The 16,556-nt window shown below is 37.0% G+C and overlaps 1 protein-coding gene across 1 annotated transcript in view; it reads left to right on the forward strand.

Annotated features, from left to right (window-relative positions):
* The window catches only part of LOC128655574 (protein unc-93 homolog A-like), a 63,727-nt gene that overhangs the window by 36,882 nt on the left and 10,289 nt on the right, over positions 1–16,556 (forward strand). The window contains exon 5 of the mRNA XM_053709166.1: positions 6,635–6,846. Within this exon, the coding sequence (XP_053565141.1) occupies positions 6,635–6,846 (212 nt within the window). The remainder of the gene's footprint in view (positions 1–6,634; positions 6,847–16,556) is intronic.

Below are 16,556 nucleotides of genomic sequence, written 5' to 3' on the forward strand. Positions count from 1 at the left end.
CCTAACACTACACTATCAATAAATTAATTAAACACAATTGCTACAAATAAATAAAATTAAATAAACTATCTAAAGTACAAAAAATAAAAAAGAACTAAGTTACAGAAAATAATAAAATATTTACAAAGATAAGAAAAATATTACAACAATTTTAAACTAATTACACCTACTCTAAGCCCCCTAATAAAATAACAAAGCCCCCCAAAATAAAAAATTCCCTACCCTATTCTAAAATACAAATATTACAAGCTCTTTTACCTTACCAGCCCTGAACAGGGCCCTTTGCGGGGCATGCCCCAAGAATTTCAGCTCTTTTGCCTGTAAAAAAAAACATACAATACCCCCCCCCCCAACATTACAACCCACCACCCACATACCCCTAATCTAACCCAAACCCCCCTTAAATAAACCTAACACTACCCCCCTGATGATCTTCCTACCTTGTCTTCACCATGCCAGGTTCACCGATCCGTCCTGGCTCCAAGATCTTCATCCAACCCAAGCGGGGGCTAGACATCCACTGAAGAAGTCCAGAAGAGGGTCCAAAGTCTTCCTCCTATCCGGCAAGAAGAGGACATCCGGACCGGCAAACATCTTCTCCAAGCGGCATCTTCTATCTTCTTCCATCCGATGACGACCGGCTCCATCTTGAAGACCTCCAGCGCGGATCCATCCTCTTCTTCCGACGACTAGACGACGAATGACGGTTCCTTTAAGGGACGTCATACAAGATGGCGTCCCTCGAATTCCGATTGGCTGATAGGATTCTATCAGCCAATCGGAATTAAGGTAGGAATTTTCTGATTGGCTGATGGAATCAGCCAATCAGAATATAGTTCAATCCGATTGGCTGATCCAATCAGCCAATCAGATTGAGCTCGCATTCTATTGGCTGTTCCGATCAGCCAATAGAATGCGAGCTCAATCTGATTGGCTGATTGGATCAGCCAATCGGATTGAACTTGATTCTGATTGGCTGATTCCATCAGCCAATCAGAAAATTCCTACCTTAATTCCGATTGGCTGATAGAATCCTATCAGCCAATCGGAATTCGAGGGACGCCATCTTGGATGACGTCCCTTAAAGGAACCGTCATTCGTCGTCTAGTCGTCGGAAGAAGAGGATGGATCCGCGCTGGAGGTCTTCAAGATGGAGCCGGTCGTCATCGGATGGAAGAAGATAGAAGATGCCGCTTGGAGAAGATGTTTGCCGGTCCGGATGTCCTCTTCTTGCCGGATAGGAGGAAGACTTTGGACCCTCTTCTGGACTTCTTCAGTGGATGTCTAGCCCCCGCTTGGGTTGGATGAAGATCTTGGAGCCAGGACGGATCGGTGAACCTGGCATGGTGAAGACAAGGTAGGAAGATCATCAGGGGGGTAGTGTTAGGTTTATTTAAGGGGGGTTTGGGTTAGATTAGGGGTATGTGGGTGGTGGGTTGTAATGTTGGGGGGGGGGTATTGTATGTTTTTTTTTACAGGCAAAAGAGCTGAAATTCTTGGGGCATGCCCCGCAAAGGGCCCTGTTCAGGGCTGGTAAGGTAAAAGAGCTTGTAATATTTGTATTTTAGAATAGGGTAGTGAATTTTTTATTTTGGGGGGCTTTGTTATTTTATTAGGGGGCTTAGAGTAGGTATAATTAGTTTAAAATTGTTGTAATATTTTTCTTATCTTTGTAAATATTTTATTATTTTCTGTAACTTAGTTCTTTTTTATTTTTTGTACTTTAGATAGTTTATTTAATTTTATTTATTTGTAGCAATTGTGTTTAATTAATTTATTGATAGTGTAGTGTTAGGTTAATTGTAGGTAATTGTAGGTAGTTTATTTAATTATTTTATTGATAGGGTAGTGTTAGGTTTAATTATATCTTAGGTTAGGATTTATTTTACAGGTAAATTTGTTATTATTTTAACTAGGTAACTATTAAATAGTTCTTAACTATTTAATAGCTATTGTACCTGGTTAAAATAATTACAAAGTTGCCTGTAAAATAAATATTAATCCTAAAATAGCTATAATATAATTATAATTTATATTGTAGCTATATTAGGATTTATTTTACAGGTAAGTATTTAGCTTTAAATAGGAATCATTTATTTAATAAGAGTTAATTTATTTCGTTAGATAAAAATTATATTTAACTTAGGGGGGTGTTAGTGTTAGGGTTAGACTTAGCTTTAGGGGTTAATACATTTATTAGAATAGCGGTGAGCTCCGGTCGGCAGATTAGGGGTTAATAATTGAAGGTAGGTGTCGGCGATGTTAGGGAGGGCAGATTAGGGGTTAATACTATTTATGATAGGGTTAGTGAGGCGGATTAGGGGTTAATAACTTTATTATAGTAGCGCTCAGGTCCGCTCGGCAGATTAGGGGTTAATAAGTGTAGGCAGGTGTCGGCGACGTTGTGGGGGGCAGATTAGGGGTTAATAAATATAACATAGGGGTCGGCGATGTTAGGGCAGCAGATTAGGGGTACATAGGGATAACGTAGGTGGCGGCGGTTTACGGAGCGGCAGATTAGGGGTTAAAAGTGTAATGCAGGGGTCAGCGATAGCGGGGGCGGCAGATTAGGAGTTAATAAGTGTAAGGTTAGGGGTGTTTAGACTCGGGGTACATGTTAGGGTGTTAGGTGCAGACGTAGGAAGTGTTTCCCCATAGGAAACAATGGGGCTGCGTTAGGAGCTGAACGCTGCTTTTTTGCAGGTGTTAGGTTTTTTTTCAGCTCAAACAGCCCCATTGTTTCCTATGGGAGAATCGTGCACGAGCACGTTTTTGATGCCGGCCGCGTCCGTAAGCAACTCTGGTATCGAGAGTTGCATTTGCGGTAAAAATGCTCTACGCTCCTTTTTTGGAGCCTAACGCAGCATTTGTTTGAACTCTCGATACCAGAGTTAAATTTATGGTGCGGCCAGAAAAAAACCCGCGGAGCGTTAACAGCCCTTTTACCGCCAAACTCCAAATCTAGCCGTTAAGGAGCAGTGCATAAGCATATGAAATACTCAATTAACAGGAATAGACTATACAGGCTAAGTAAACCTGATAGTCTTAAAGAAATGCTTATGTTGCACTGTGAACAATGGATTGTAGTAAATAATTCGGTAGATTACTGGAACTTGTGGTTGAAAAAGAATTTGTGTCATCAAATTAAAATATAACCTTTATTAGTTTTATCTATAAAAAAGACAGCATAAATAGTGTGTGTATGCTACCCTGGAGAGAGTTAAAAAACACACTCTCTGTTGATTATATGATACTTAGCTTGTTTGATATCACTGATATAGAATACTTGGTAAACCAGTTTTAAGACCGAGTTTATATTATAGGTGTATCTGTATATTTATCTATCTAAGGACTGTGTGGCCTAATATCTGGCCAGTCCTAGAGATTTTCCCAAATGGGTATTTATATATGGTATACCTATTATACTTAAACTTAATGGTTTTTATAAATAAATAGGCTTTAAGGCACTGTGAACATCAATGTCCAGTTATATAGCCAGTATACAGTGAGCTAATACCAATGTATGCACTTGCAATAGAATATCTGTGGAGACTGGGAGGTCTGGAGGATTACCTCTGTGGCAGTCTCTATATTGTATCACCACCACTTGATTATTGCGTTAACTTAGCAAATCTGATTGATATTAATTAGGTTCAGTATGATTGTGCACATAATATTGCATCAAGAGATAAGTTCGGTTACACAGGTGCAGCTGTTAACCTTTCTTTTAAAAGCTATGGTAAATAGTGATAGCTGCTGCTTGAGCCTGTGAAAAACAGACTTGTTTTTTCTGTCACTCAGTTTTGACTGCAGTAGTATTACAACGTTACTAAATTACAGCTTTTAATAGTATGACTCTATGTGTCTAAATTTTTATTAACTTAGTAATGACACCTGTAAGTTGTATTCTTTCTATGGTAGTGTACGATATTGTGTAGACGAAATTGTCTTTAAAACGTAATCCCCCAGATATTGTATTACCCACTCGTTATCATATTATGTTATGCAAGTGCAGCGGTTACCCATTTTTATATACTGGGATAAATAGTAATAGCTTCAGCTTAAGCCTGTGAAAAGCCACAGGTTACCAAGTACTAATTAAGAAAAGTTTTTTTTAAGCTAAGATATTATTTCTAATTATTACAACAAGAGAGGCAGTTAAAAAATAGCGAGGACCCCTGACGCAGCGTTTCTTAATTAGTACTTGGTAACCTGTGGCTTTTCACAGGCTTAAGCTGAAGCTATTACTATTTATCCCAGTATATAAAAATGGGTAACCGCTGCACTTGCATAACATAATATGATAACGAGTGGGTAATACAATATCTGGGGGATTACGTTTTAAAGACAATTTCGTCTACACAATATCGTACACTACCATAGAAAGAATACAACTTACAGGTGTCATTACTAAGTTAATAAAAATTTAGACACATAGAGTCATACTATTAAAAGCTGTAATTTAGTAACGTTGTAATACTACTGCAGTCAAAACTGAGTGACAGAAAAAACAAGTCTGTTTTTCACAGGCTCAAGCAGCAGCTATCACTATTTACCATAGCTTTTAAAAGAAAGGTTAACAGCTGCACCTGTGTAACCGAACTTATCTCTTGATGCAATATTATGTGCACAATCATACTGAACCTAATTAATATCAATCAGATTTGCTAAGTTAACGCAATAATCAAGTGGTGGTGATACAATATAGAGACTGCCACAGAGGTAATCCTCCAGACCTCCCAGTCTCCACAGATATTCTATTGCAAGTGCATACATTGGTATTAGCTCACTGTATACTGGCTATATAACTGGACATTGATGTTCACAGTGCCTTAAAGCCTATTTATTTATAAAAACCATTAAGTTTAAGTATAATAGGTATACCATATATAAATACCCATTTGGGAAAATCTCTAGGACTGGCCAGATATTAGGCCACACAGTCCTTAGATAGATAAATATACAGATACACCTATAATATAAACTCGGTCTTAAAACTGGTTTACCAAGTATTCTATATCAGTGATATCAAACAAGCTAAGTATCATATAATCAACAGAGAGTGTGTTTTTTAACTCTCTCCAGGGTAGCATACACACACTATTTATGCTGTCTTTTGTATAGATAAAACTAATAAAGGTTATATTTTAATTTGATGACACAAATTCTTTTTCAACCACAAGTTCCAGTAATCTACCGAATTATTTACTACAATCCATTGTTCACAGTGCAACATAAGCATTTCTTTAAGACTATCAGGTTTACTTAGCCTGTATAGTCTATTCCTGTTAATTGAGTATTTCATATGCTTATGCACTGCTCCTTAAGTGTTTAGGCATAACTCTTACAATTGCATTATTTTAAGCAAAAATTAAAGATACGAAACAAAACACTTAGGCAGACAATTCATGTATAAAAAATAAAGGTTCAAAATCTTTTCCTACATATGTATATGTAGGCCTGATTCTCAAAAGCTCTCTGGGCTGGTGAGATTCTATAAGAATGCTAGCCAGTCCTATTTCCCTAGTTGAATTATATAAAGCCACTTTTGCCCCTGAAAACAGGGTGACTTGCTAAATGGCGTATACTGCAATTTTGTATGGGAAGGAGATGCATACATTACAAAAGTGCTCAATACAAATTGTAATTTAAAAATCATACAAAATGAATAATTGAACTATTAACACAAAAATCCTCAGGAAAAAAAAATGTATTGTTAAGGTGCATAACAAATTGTAACAAAATTGTTCAACAAAAATCGTATTTTATCAAAAAATTTAAATTTGTATGTGAATTACAGCAAAATAAGTTTTATTAAATATGCACAGCATAAATCGTAATGTAAGTACACTGGATGTGTAAAAAACACATAGAAATTTGTACTTATAAGTGCAAAATACAAAACATTTTTTTCCCTCCATAAAATAGGTTGAACATGGGTGTTTCATGGGTGTATATGAAATTACTTATCAAATCTCAGAGTAATTCTGTAAACATTTTCGCCCTAAAGATCTCACAGTTTGTTCTCACAACTTAAATGGTGGCGAGCGTTAATAAAAAAAAACAATTACCCTGAAAGGAAAACCTATACATACCAAAAAAACAGTGATTTCAATGGACGCCTAGTTTTTGTTTTGCTGTTGTACCTACTAATAAACAATAGAGTGAACTCAGCTGCTTTCGCTTACTCTTTGCACTAACTGACTTTGTATTTAGTAGGTAAGTGCACATAATAAGCAGAGGGAAGTGACCACGCTCTGTTATCCTACATTACAGCGGGCAGTCAGCCCTCTGACACCGTGAAAGGGGCTATAGAATTAGTACTGAACGGATAAGCTTAAAATCATTAGGTTAATGCCAGCATATTTTAATGAATAAAACATACAGAGATATTCTGTCCCTTTGATTTGCTCATTTGGTCTAGTTAGCAGCCATTGGAAACCAAAAAAATCAATAACTTTATTTCTTATTGTTTAGTGGATTAACGGATGTTTTCATATTTTCTATATTCTATACTTGTGTTGTTTAGTGATCTTTTAAAAGCCTCAGCATACATGAGGAAAGATTGTAGATATTTGTAACCGAAATTTCCCCAGGTTCTAATAATGTTCAAATTTATTGTGTACCTCTATAGGGTGTGGAGTGCTTGCTGTACTGCTTATTATTGTGTTACTAGATCAGATTGAGATCAAAGATGAAGAACAAAAGGAAGAAGACAAACGGTCTATTTATAATTCATTCCTGGACACGTTAAGGCAGCTAAAGGACAAACGTCAGTGTCTTCTTATTCCTTTGACTATGTTTAGTGGATTTCAGCAAGGATTTCTCTCGAGTGACTATACAAGAGTGAGTAGGACATAAAATAACCCCCCCCCCCATAATGAGCTACTAAATCTGCTAAACAAGTATAAAAACTAAAGATTTATTGAAGGATTAAGTTGACATAGATTCAGATAGAGTGCAAAAAAACCCCAAAACTTTCCAAATTACTTATTTTATTAAATTTACACCTTTCTCTCTGTATCCTTAAAAATTAGCTCCTTTCTAATTGTACAGTAGATTTCAACCCCAGTCTTCAAGGCACACTAAAGGGCCAAGTTTTCATGATATCTTAACCAGAGCACAGGTGAAAAAAATCAGCTGATCAGTAACCATGGATACAAACTTGCTATCACCAATCAGCTGATTATTTCACCTGTACTCTTGTTCAGATATAATGAAAATCTGTCCTGTTGGTGTGCCCTAAGTTGAGAAACACTGTAATAAAGAATACTGAGGTAGAATCAGAAGTGTGCATGTGTCTGTGTGAGCTAAAGCACAACAATGTATGTAACAATTTAATAAATTAAGTGCTCAAGACACGTGCATGTTCCAGAGGCTACCACAGTATGCTGTGATGGAATGAAGCCTTTTAGCAAAGGATACCAAGATAAAGAGAGAAATTTAATAGCAAAAGTAAATTAGAAAGGTTTGTATGTTTTAACTGAATCATGTCATTTTCATTTTTATCTTCATGTCCTTTTAAGGCATTTTTTAACGTTTTACATTATAGAGCTTGTGTATACAGTGCCATTTGTTAGCTGTCTGTAGTAACTGCTCTACTTCCCTTTGTCTTAAAGGGACATGAAAGTTACATTTGAAATGACAGTAATTCTAATTGTAAATTGACATTCTGATGACTTCAATTAAAAATGTGTACACAACTTAAATACAAAATGTGTCTGAGCTGTAGATAGATAGATAGATAGATAGATAGATAGATAGATAGATAGATAGATAAATAGATATTTAAACCAGGAAACAATTGTGCGGTTGTCAAAAAAGCCCTATATTTACCATGGATATATTTTTTTCCTCTCTCTGTCTCTCTAGTCTAGATTCATTAAAACTATTTTCAGTACCAGACCTCCCAACTGTCCCTATTTGAGAGGGACATTCCCTATTTCTGCACTTTGTCCCTCTGTTACAACCATAGCTCCTTATTTGCAAAATTTCCCTTAGACACACCCAGATACGCCCACAAACCACAAAAAAACACACACATATTACCAGATATGCCCATAACCTCACACACTATATATAAACCGATGACCTTGCCCCCTTTCAACATGGCCCCACCCACATAACGGTGACAGCCTCCCTCAACCTCGAGAGACCTAATAAATAGCCACAAATGTTGGGAGATATGCTATTGTATAGTCTGCCAGCAGTGGGCAGAAAACAAATTTGCATGTGTAATATCTGTACAGCTGAGATCTGCGGGAAAAGTGAGTATACCGCAATTGCAGCTGCAAAATCTGCAAATGGCATCTGGGAATCGCGTTCAGTAGTTATTGTTCCTAATTCACACTCTCATTGCCGTTATTGTCTGGTACGGTGCTGTTGTCATCATAAATGGGATTTTAATCAGAATCACATTTTTGTGACTAGAATTTCACTGTTTGCCATTCTATCATGTTTGAAACGTGGCAAAGAGTAACCCTGTTCTGTGCAGTGAGTGAGGTTTTGAAATTGTGTTCTGTAGAGTGAGTTATTGAAAATGTGGTCTGTAGAGTGAGTTATTGAGAATGTGGTCTTTACCGTGAGTATTGAAAAAGTGGTCTTTACAGTTGGTTGCTAAAAAAAAAAAAAGTCTATACAGTGAGGTTTTAAAAACCCAGACTGTACAGTAAGAGTTAAATTACAAGTTGAGTGATAAATATCACTTGCATACAAGCGATATTAGTACTCCACTATGTAATACCAGCGAACGATAATGTCACAAGAGCGCATTTCCGTATGCTCCTATCGGAGCCCCGTTCTAATGTCATCACAGATGGCATCAGAACCTCATGCAGGAAGGGGGTAAGTAGCACAGCGATGGGCAGCATTTTTAAATATATATGTACATGAATATATACATATATATGTATGTGTGTATAAGAAAAGAAAAGCAGGACCTTGCTTGATAAAATCGAAAAACTTTATTCCAACATGATTCAAAGGGATCCAAGGAGGAACAACATAGCACAGGAGGATGTAGCACCAATGGCTTACGCATGTCGGCTGAATGCCTGAGGCTTGTAATCTCTATAAATATATATGTATATAAGCACATACATATATATTTACATTGCGGTTTATGGGAACACACAGTTCCCATAGACCGCAATGTAAAGGCATTTTTCAGTGCCGTTTTTTTTCTAACACCTCATGCCCACCAACTTAAAAGCCCCAAAAACGTTAATGCCCTCTATTTTAAGGGGATTCGGGGCACTTTTAGAAAATAAACCAGAGATCTGATCTCTGGTTAATTCTTGGAGTTCTAATTGCTACCGCAAGCTTGTAGTAGCAATAACCATCCACTTTTAATGGCTGGTTAATTATCGTGCTCCCGCAAATGGGCAAATTTGCCCATTTGCAGGAGCACAATAATTTAGCGCTCCACTTGTTATCTAGCCCTAAGTTGTTAAAAACAAACACCTAGATTACGAGTTTTGCGTTAGGAGGGGGTGCGGTGCTAACGAGCAGTTTTCCCTCACCGCTCACCTACAGACAACGCTGGTATTACGGGTTTTTAGAAACCCTGCGTTAACCGAATGCGAGCTCAATCCTATTGGCTGATTGGATCAATAGGATTGAAGTTCAATCCTATTGGCTGATTGCATCAGCCAATAGATTTTTTTCTACCTTAATTCCGATTGGCTGATAGAATTCTATCAGCCAATCGGAATTGAAGGGACGCCATCTTGGATGACGTCATTTAAAGGAACCTTCATTCAGTCATCGGACGAAGAAAGAAGAGGATGCTCTGCGTCGGATGTCTTGAAGATGGACCCGCTCCACGCTGGATAGATGAAGATAGAAGATGCCGTCTGGATGAAGACTTCTGCTTGTCTGGAGGACCTCTTCTGCCCAGCTTGGATGAAAACTTCTGCCCGTCTGGAGGACCACTTCTGATGGTGATCTTCAAGGGGTTAGTGTTAGGTTTTTTTAAGGGGGGATTGGGTGGGTTTTCGAGTAGGGTTGGTTGTGTGGGTGGTGGGTTTTAGTGTTGGGGGGGTATTTGTAATTTTTTTTTACAGGTAAAAGAGCTGATTACTTTGGGGCAATGCCCCCCGAAAGGCCTTTTTAAGGGCTATTTGTAATTTAGAGTAGGATAGGGTTTTTTTTATTTTGGGGGGCTTTTTTATTTTGTTAGGGGGATTAGAGTAGGTGTAACTAGTTTAAAATTCTTGTAATTATTTTATTATTTTCTGTAATTTAGTGGGGGGGGTTTCCGTATTTAGATATTTTTTTAAAATTGTAATTTATTGTATTTAGTTTAGGTAATTAATTTAATTATAGTGTAGTGTTAGGTATAATTGCAACTTAGGTTAGGTTTTATTTTACAGGTAAAATTGTCTTTATTTTAACTAGGTAGTTATTAAATAGTTAATAACTATTTAATAACTATTGTACCTAGTTAAAATAAATACAAAGTTGCCTGTAAAATAAAAATAAACCCTAAGCTAGCTACATTGTAACTATTAGTTATATTGTAGCTAGCTCAGGGTTTATTTTATCGGTAAGTATTTAGTTTTAAATAGGAATAATTTAGCTAATTATAGTAATTTTATTTAGATTTATTGTAATTATATTTAAGTTACGGGGTGTTAGGGTTAGGAACAAGAGATATATGAAGGAGCGCTTAAGCTAAAGGTGTATACAAAGAGAAGCATATACAAAGGATAAGATGAAGGAAATGGCTATGCCAATTTATTTAAAAAACGTTTAAGTAAAATACCAAATTTATTTGGCGATGAGTGCTAATAACTAATAACAAACTAGTTACTATAAAATCGGACGTCTCCGATACACATAACATTAATGATAAAAAATAAAAATTCAAGTTGCCACCACAGTCAGAAAAAAATCTCTTAAGAAAGTGTGCAACACCAGAAGGTGTGTAAATCGTATAGTCCCCGATAAAAAGTAATTGGCTGCAAAAGTTCAGCATATTAGGGTAACCAGATATCTGTTACCTTATTAGTCCGGACACCGTTCCAATTCGACCGACTTTCAGGGCTCCACAACTCCGTAGAGGCACACACTTGACTACTGACGTCACAAGAAGTAGGCGCTGTCCTGTCGTTGCGATCCTATTGATCAGGATCGTCCTCCCAAACGGAGAAGCTTTACCAGCCGGTTATAGTGAGGAATGTGTATCTTAATGTGCTCTTTAGTGTAATTTGCACGCAGGATACCTGTGGTCCGGTGAAGATGATAACTTCACAGCGATATTCCGTGGTACTTTTACAGTCAGTGGTGCCGGTATATTTGGGTATCTCTGTATCTGTATTAGGCTATTTGTGTGCCTTATGTTAGATTGTCCAGCTGCCAGCATACCATAGACAGTCTCTGTCTCAAGTTTCAAAGATAAATAGTGTATCCTCCTTCAAGTGGAAATAAAAGACAAGCTGCAACTATATAACCATCAACGCGTTTCTCCCTCTTACAGGGCTTTTTCAAGATGAATTTGTTGCAGTCCCAGCCTTCTTTTATAAGATGAAACAAGTTTCTTATTGGTCAACCCAGATTAATTAATATTAAGGGTGGTGTCTATGCAGATAAAGTGGTATTGGCAACACTGTGGGCAACGATATTCTAAACATAACAAATAAAATGTCAGAAATAGAGTGATATAATGTAGCCAATTTAAATGTTTCTAAAATTATAGAAAATATATAAGAAAATATATAAATATTACAAAATAACAGGTGAAAGCTTAACTAAGTGTTGTGGCACTACTGCCAAATCTTACAGAAAATCATAACTAATTAAAACAGACAAGGAATCCCTATCTACTAAATGGTGCTTTCTTTAAAGTCATAGTAGTGAAAAAAAGATTTTGTGAAAAGTGATCATATCTAGTGAAGTGATTACTCAATCTAATAGGAATGGTGAAATGTCCAATTCTGAGTTCAAACCAGCAGGATATAGGGTGTCATAGTTATAGATATACTCTGCCTCCTTTAAACGTAAGATCTTGTCTATGTCTCCTCGCCTCCAATTCCATTCTATGTGTTGTACTCCCCAATACTTTAAATCCTTTGTTCTCCCATTATGTACCTCTTTAAAATGTTTATAGAGTCTTGTGTCCTCTGCCTTTTTTTCTATACAGAGGAGGTGTTCTCTAATTCTGTCCCTTATCATCCTTTTAGTCTCTCCAAAGTATATCAAATTACAGGTACATTGTAATATGTATATGACCCCTTTAGTTGTACATCTGATGAGGTCCTTTATTAGAACTTCTTCTCCTGTCGCGGGGATTATTAGTGAGCGTTTCTTACAACTGTGTTGACAGCCTTTACACGAATCGCAGGGGAAAAAACCAGAGACCCTATTTCCAGACAAATCTTTATGTGTTTGAGCTTGTTTCTTCTCATCCTGAAATATACTAGGTGCTAACATTCATTTTAGGTTTCTTGACTTCCTAAATACTAGTTTAGGTCTGGATACAAGTTTTTCCCCTATAATGGGGTCTGCCTTCAGTATGTGCCAATGTCTGTTTAATATCTTCCTCACTATACCATGATCGATACTGTAATCAGTAATGAAAGGAGTATCAATAATATCTTGTTCAACCTCAGTGTTTTTCTGTTTATATGTAAGTAGGGATCTCCTCTCAGTCAGTCTAGCTCTTTCTACTGCTTTGTTAATCAGATCTTCTTTATATCCCCTATCCCTAAATCTTTCAACAAGGGTTCCAATTTGATTTTCAAAGTCTGATAGTCTAGAACAGTTTTTCCTGATTCTCAGACTCTGTCCCACATGGATATTGTCCTTCCATTGTTGTAGATAGCAACTAACAGAGTGTATAAAACTGTTCGAATCTACTTCCTTGAAGTGAGTTTTTGTCTCAAAAACTACCAAAAATCACCATTTAGCAGATAGGTGTGGAGCCCTGAAAGTCGGTCGAATTGGAACGGTGTCTGGATTAATAAGGTAACAGATATCTGGTTACCCTAATATGCTGAACTTTTGCAGCCAATGACTTTATATTGGGGACTATACGATTTACACACCTTCAGGTGTTGCACACTTTCTTAAGAGATTTTTTTCTGACTGTGGTGGCAACTTGAATTTTTATTTTTTTATCATTAATTTTATGTGTATCGGAGACGTCCGATTTTATAGTAACTGGTTTGTTATTAGTTATTAGCACTCATCGCCAAATAAATTTGGTATTTTACTTAAACGTATTTTAAATAAATTGGCATAGCCATTTCCTTCATCTTATCCTTTGTATATGCTTCTCTTTGTTCTTTGTATACACCTTTAGCTTAAGCGCTTCTTCATATATCTCTTGTTACTACTTGTCTTTGCCTATTGTGAGGGACACATAGGCTTTGGGGAGTTTGGTGTTTTACTCAGCGCACACTACTTTACGCATGTGTTTAACTAATGTTAGGGCTAGGGTTAGACTTAGATTTAGGGGTTAATACATTTAATATTGTGGCGGCAACGTTGGGGTCGGCAGATTAGGGGTTAATAAATGTAGGTAGGTGTCGGCGATGTTAGGGCCGGCAGATTACGGGTTAATATTTAACTAGTGTTTGCAATGCGGGAATGCGGCGGTTTAGGGGTTAATATGTTTTTTATAGTGGCGGCGATGTCCGGTTCAGCAGATTAGGGGTTAAAAAATGTATTATAGTGTTTGCAATGTGGGGGGGGGGCCTCGGTTTAGGGGTTAATAGGTAGTTTTTGGGTGTTAGTGTACTTTTTAGCACTTTAGTTAAGAGTTTTATGCTACGGCGTTGTAGTGTAAAACTGTTAACTACTGACTTTTAAATGCGGTATCAGTCTTGACAGGAGAGGGTCTACCGCTCACTTTTGGTTAGACTCGTAATACCGGCACTATGCAAGTCCCATTGAAAATATAGGATACACAATTGACGTAAGTGGATTTGCGGTATTTCCGAGTCTGGCCAAAAAAGTAAGCGGTACACCTGTACCTGCAAGACTCGTAATACCAGCGGGCGTTAAAAAGCAGGGTTAAGACCTCTCAACGCAGCTTTTTAACCCTAGCGCACAACTCGTAATCTAGCCGACAGTTTGTACAGTTAGACCTGCAACTTTGGACTATATTTAAAACCTTTTCAATTAGCGGTTTCACAACTTACAGTCTAAGAACTGTTAAAATCTAGAAGGTGATATCAGTTGTGGCTACTTTTTTTTAATATAAACTACTTTGTTGCACTGTTGTTGATTTCTGGTGTATATCTCACCAAACCGGCATACTGTGCTTTCTCAATCATTAATTAGAGTTAAAAAAAATATATATTTTTAAAATACTAAAAGTGTCAATATAAATCATTGAGCAAAAATACTCAGTATACCCCTCATGCATATATACAAATGGCATTCATATTGTTAAGCAGTGATCAGGATGGATTTGGTTTAATATAGGTAATCTCACACATGTAAATGATGATTTGCCTTTCACACTTTTCAAAAAGGTTAGCTCAAAACACCTGTAATTATCCTTTAGAGGTTTGAAAGAACCTTTTGGTTGGATTCCCAGTTTCAATACTGATAATTTAACAACCCAAACATGTTTTCGGGAACTTTTTTGTGAAAGCTTGTTTGTGGCTTTGGGCTTTTAGCAGCTAAATCTATTTTGTATTGTAACCACTTGAAAAACATGCTTCCTAAATCGGCAGAAAACTAGTTATTAGGAGCAGATACCGGAAAGACTAGAATCGACTGGTGTTCTAATGTTTGTTTGTTTTTTAATCAACTGGAAAAGCCTTGAATAAAAAACCTACTAAAAAGCCACATAACGTGGTTTCACATCCCTTCGAGTGAAGTTGCTTCCAAAATATTAATAATTGGCCATAAAAAAGTGTTTGCCAATTTAGTAATGTAGTGTGTGTGCATATTTTATATATATATATATATATATATATATATATATATATATATATATATATATATATACATCAAAAACAAGCAGCACTCCAAAGGTCTTATATCCATATGTCACCTTTATTTACGTGAACGTTTTCGGGCTACAAAGAACCCGTCCTCAGACTTACAAGGCTATGTAAACTTACCACCACGCTGTGTTATATCCACCACCAAACAAACAATGAACTACGCTCTCCACGTTAGATGCGCCTCCCCTGCGAGTGACGTCATCCGCCGTGGCAACGTAACAGGGACTGAAATAAAATGAATACATTAGGCAACAAATGCGCAAATAAACATAGGCAATACGCATCCTATTCTAATATCGGGCAATAGAAAAATGGGCAATAGAAAAAAAGACCAAATATTGAAATATAACCTGTAATAATGTTGTGCAGTTCCTAGTGCCGTACCACACATGTCCCGGCGGTTACCATAGCAACCTATATCAACAATGTAGCACATTCAATGCGGCATATGTGGAGGGCAACATGAGAACTACAAACATATAGGTATAACATACTGCAACCCAAACATAACTGCAAAAGACCATCTATATATGCAAGAACTGTAATAAATACCTCAACATACTAACAAAGGCCAATTATAATAAACTGCCCTGTAATTACAATATAGGACTAAAGCATAAGAGTAAGACAATTTTGTCAAAAACTACCATAGGTTGCTAAATAAACTCTATTAATTAACTATATGCCATACCAAAAAGAAAAAAAATAAAATTAAAAAATAAAAAATAATAATTAGAATGATTCTGGACTCTCAACAGAGACATCCATTTTAGCAGAGACTTATAAGAACACATGCCAGTCCAACTGAGTATTCAGTCCATAGGGGACCAGAGTATTCAACTCAAATGTCCATTTGGCTTCCCTTTGTAGCAGCATACGGTTCCTATCTCCTCCTCTGGATAATGGCGGTACATGGTCAATGATCGTGTATTTAAGATCCATAACAGTGTGCTTCATTTCCAAAAAATGTCTGGCTACTGGTTGTTCCGATGCTCCTTTCTTAATCGCTGTCTTAATAGCAGATCGGTGATTTGCCATGCGTGTACGTAGGTCATCCGTAGTCTTCCCTACATAATATAGTCCACAGATACAGTGTAAGAGGTACACTATATGTGTAGTGGTACACGTCAGGCGGAATCTGTGTTTGTACATTTTGCGTTTGTGTGGATGAGTGAAGCATGATCCAGTTATCAATCCTCCACAAGTAGTGCAGCCAAGACATCGAAATACACCTGGTTTTTTTATGTCCAGCCATGTAGCTGTTTTGTAGCTTTGTACAGGGTCAGTGTTAATCAATAAGTCCCGTAAGGACTTCGACCTTCTGTAACCCACCCTGGGTGGTTGTGAGTTGTACAGAGGTAGGGATTTATCAGTATTGATGATCTTCCAATGCTTGTTTAAGATATCCATAAAGGGACCCTTATCCCCTGTGAAAGTAGTCACAAATGTCATTCTTCCATCCTCAATCTTAGGCTCTCTATCTGGAAGTTGGCAAATATTGTCACATTGTTCTTTCAACAGTTTATAAGGATAACTCCTTGTTCTAAACCGCTGTACCATCTCTTCCAATTGTAAATCTCTGTTACTTATTTCTGA

Source organism: Bombina bombina, chromosome 4 (genome assembly GCF_027579735.1).
Source record: "Bombina bombina isolate aBomBom1 chromosome 4, aBomBom1.pri, whole genome shotgun sequence".
NCBI classification, from domain to species: domain Eukaryota; kingdom Metazoa; phylum Chordata; class Amphibia; order Anura; family Bombinatoridae; genus Bombina; species Bombina bombina.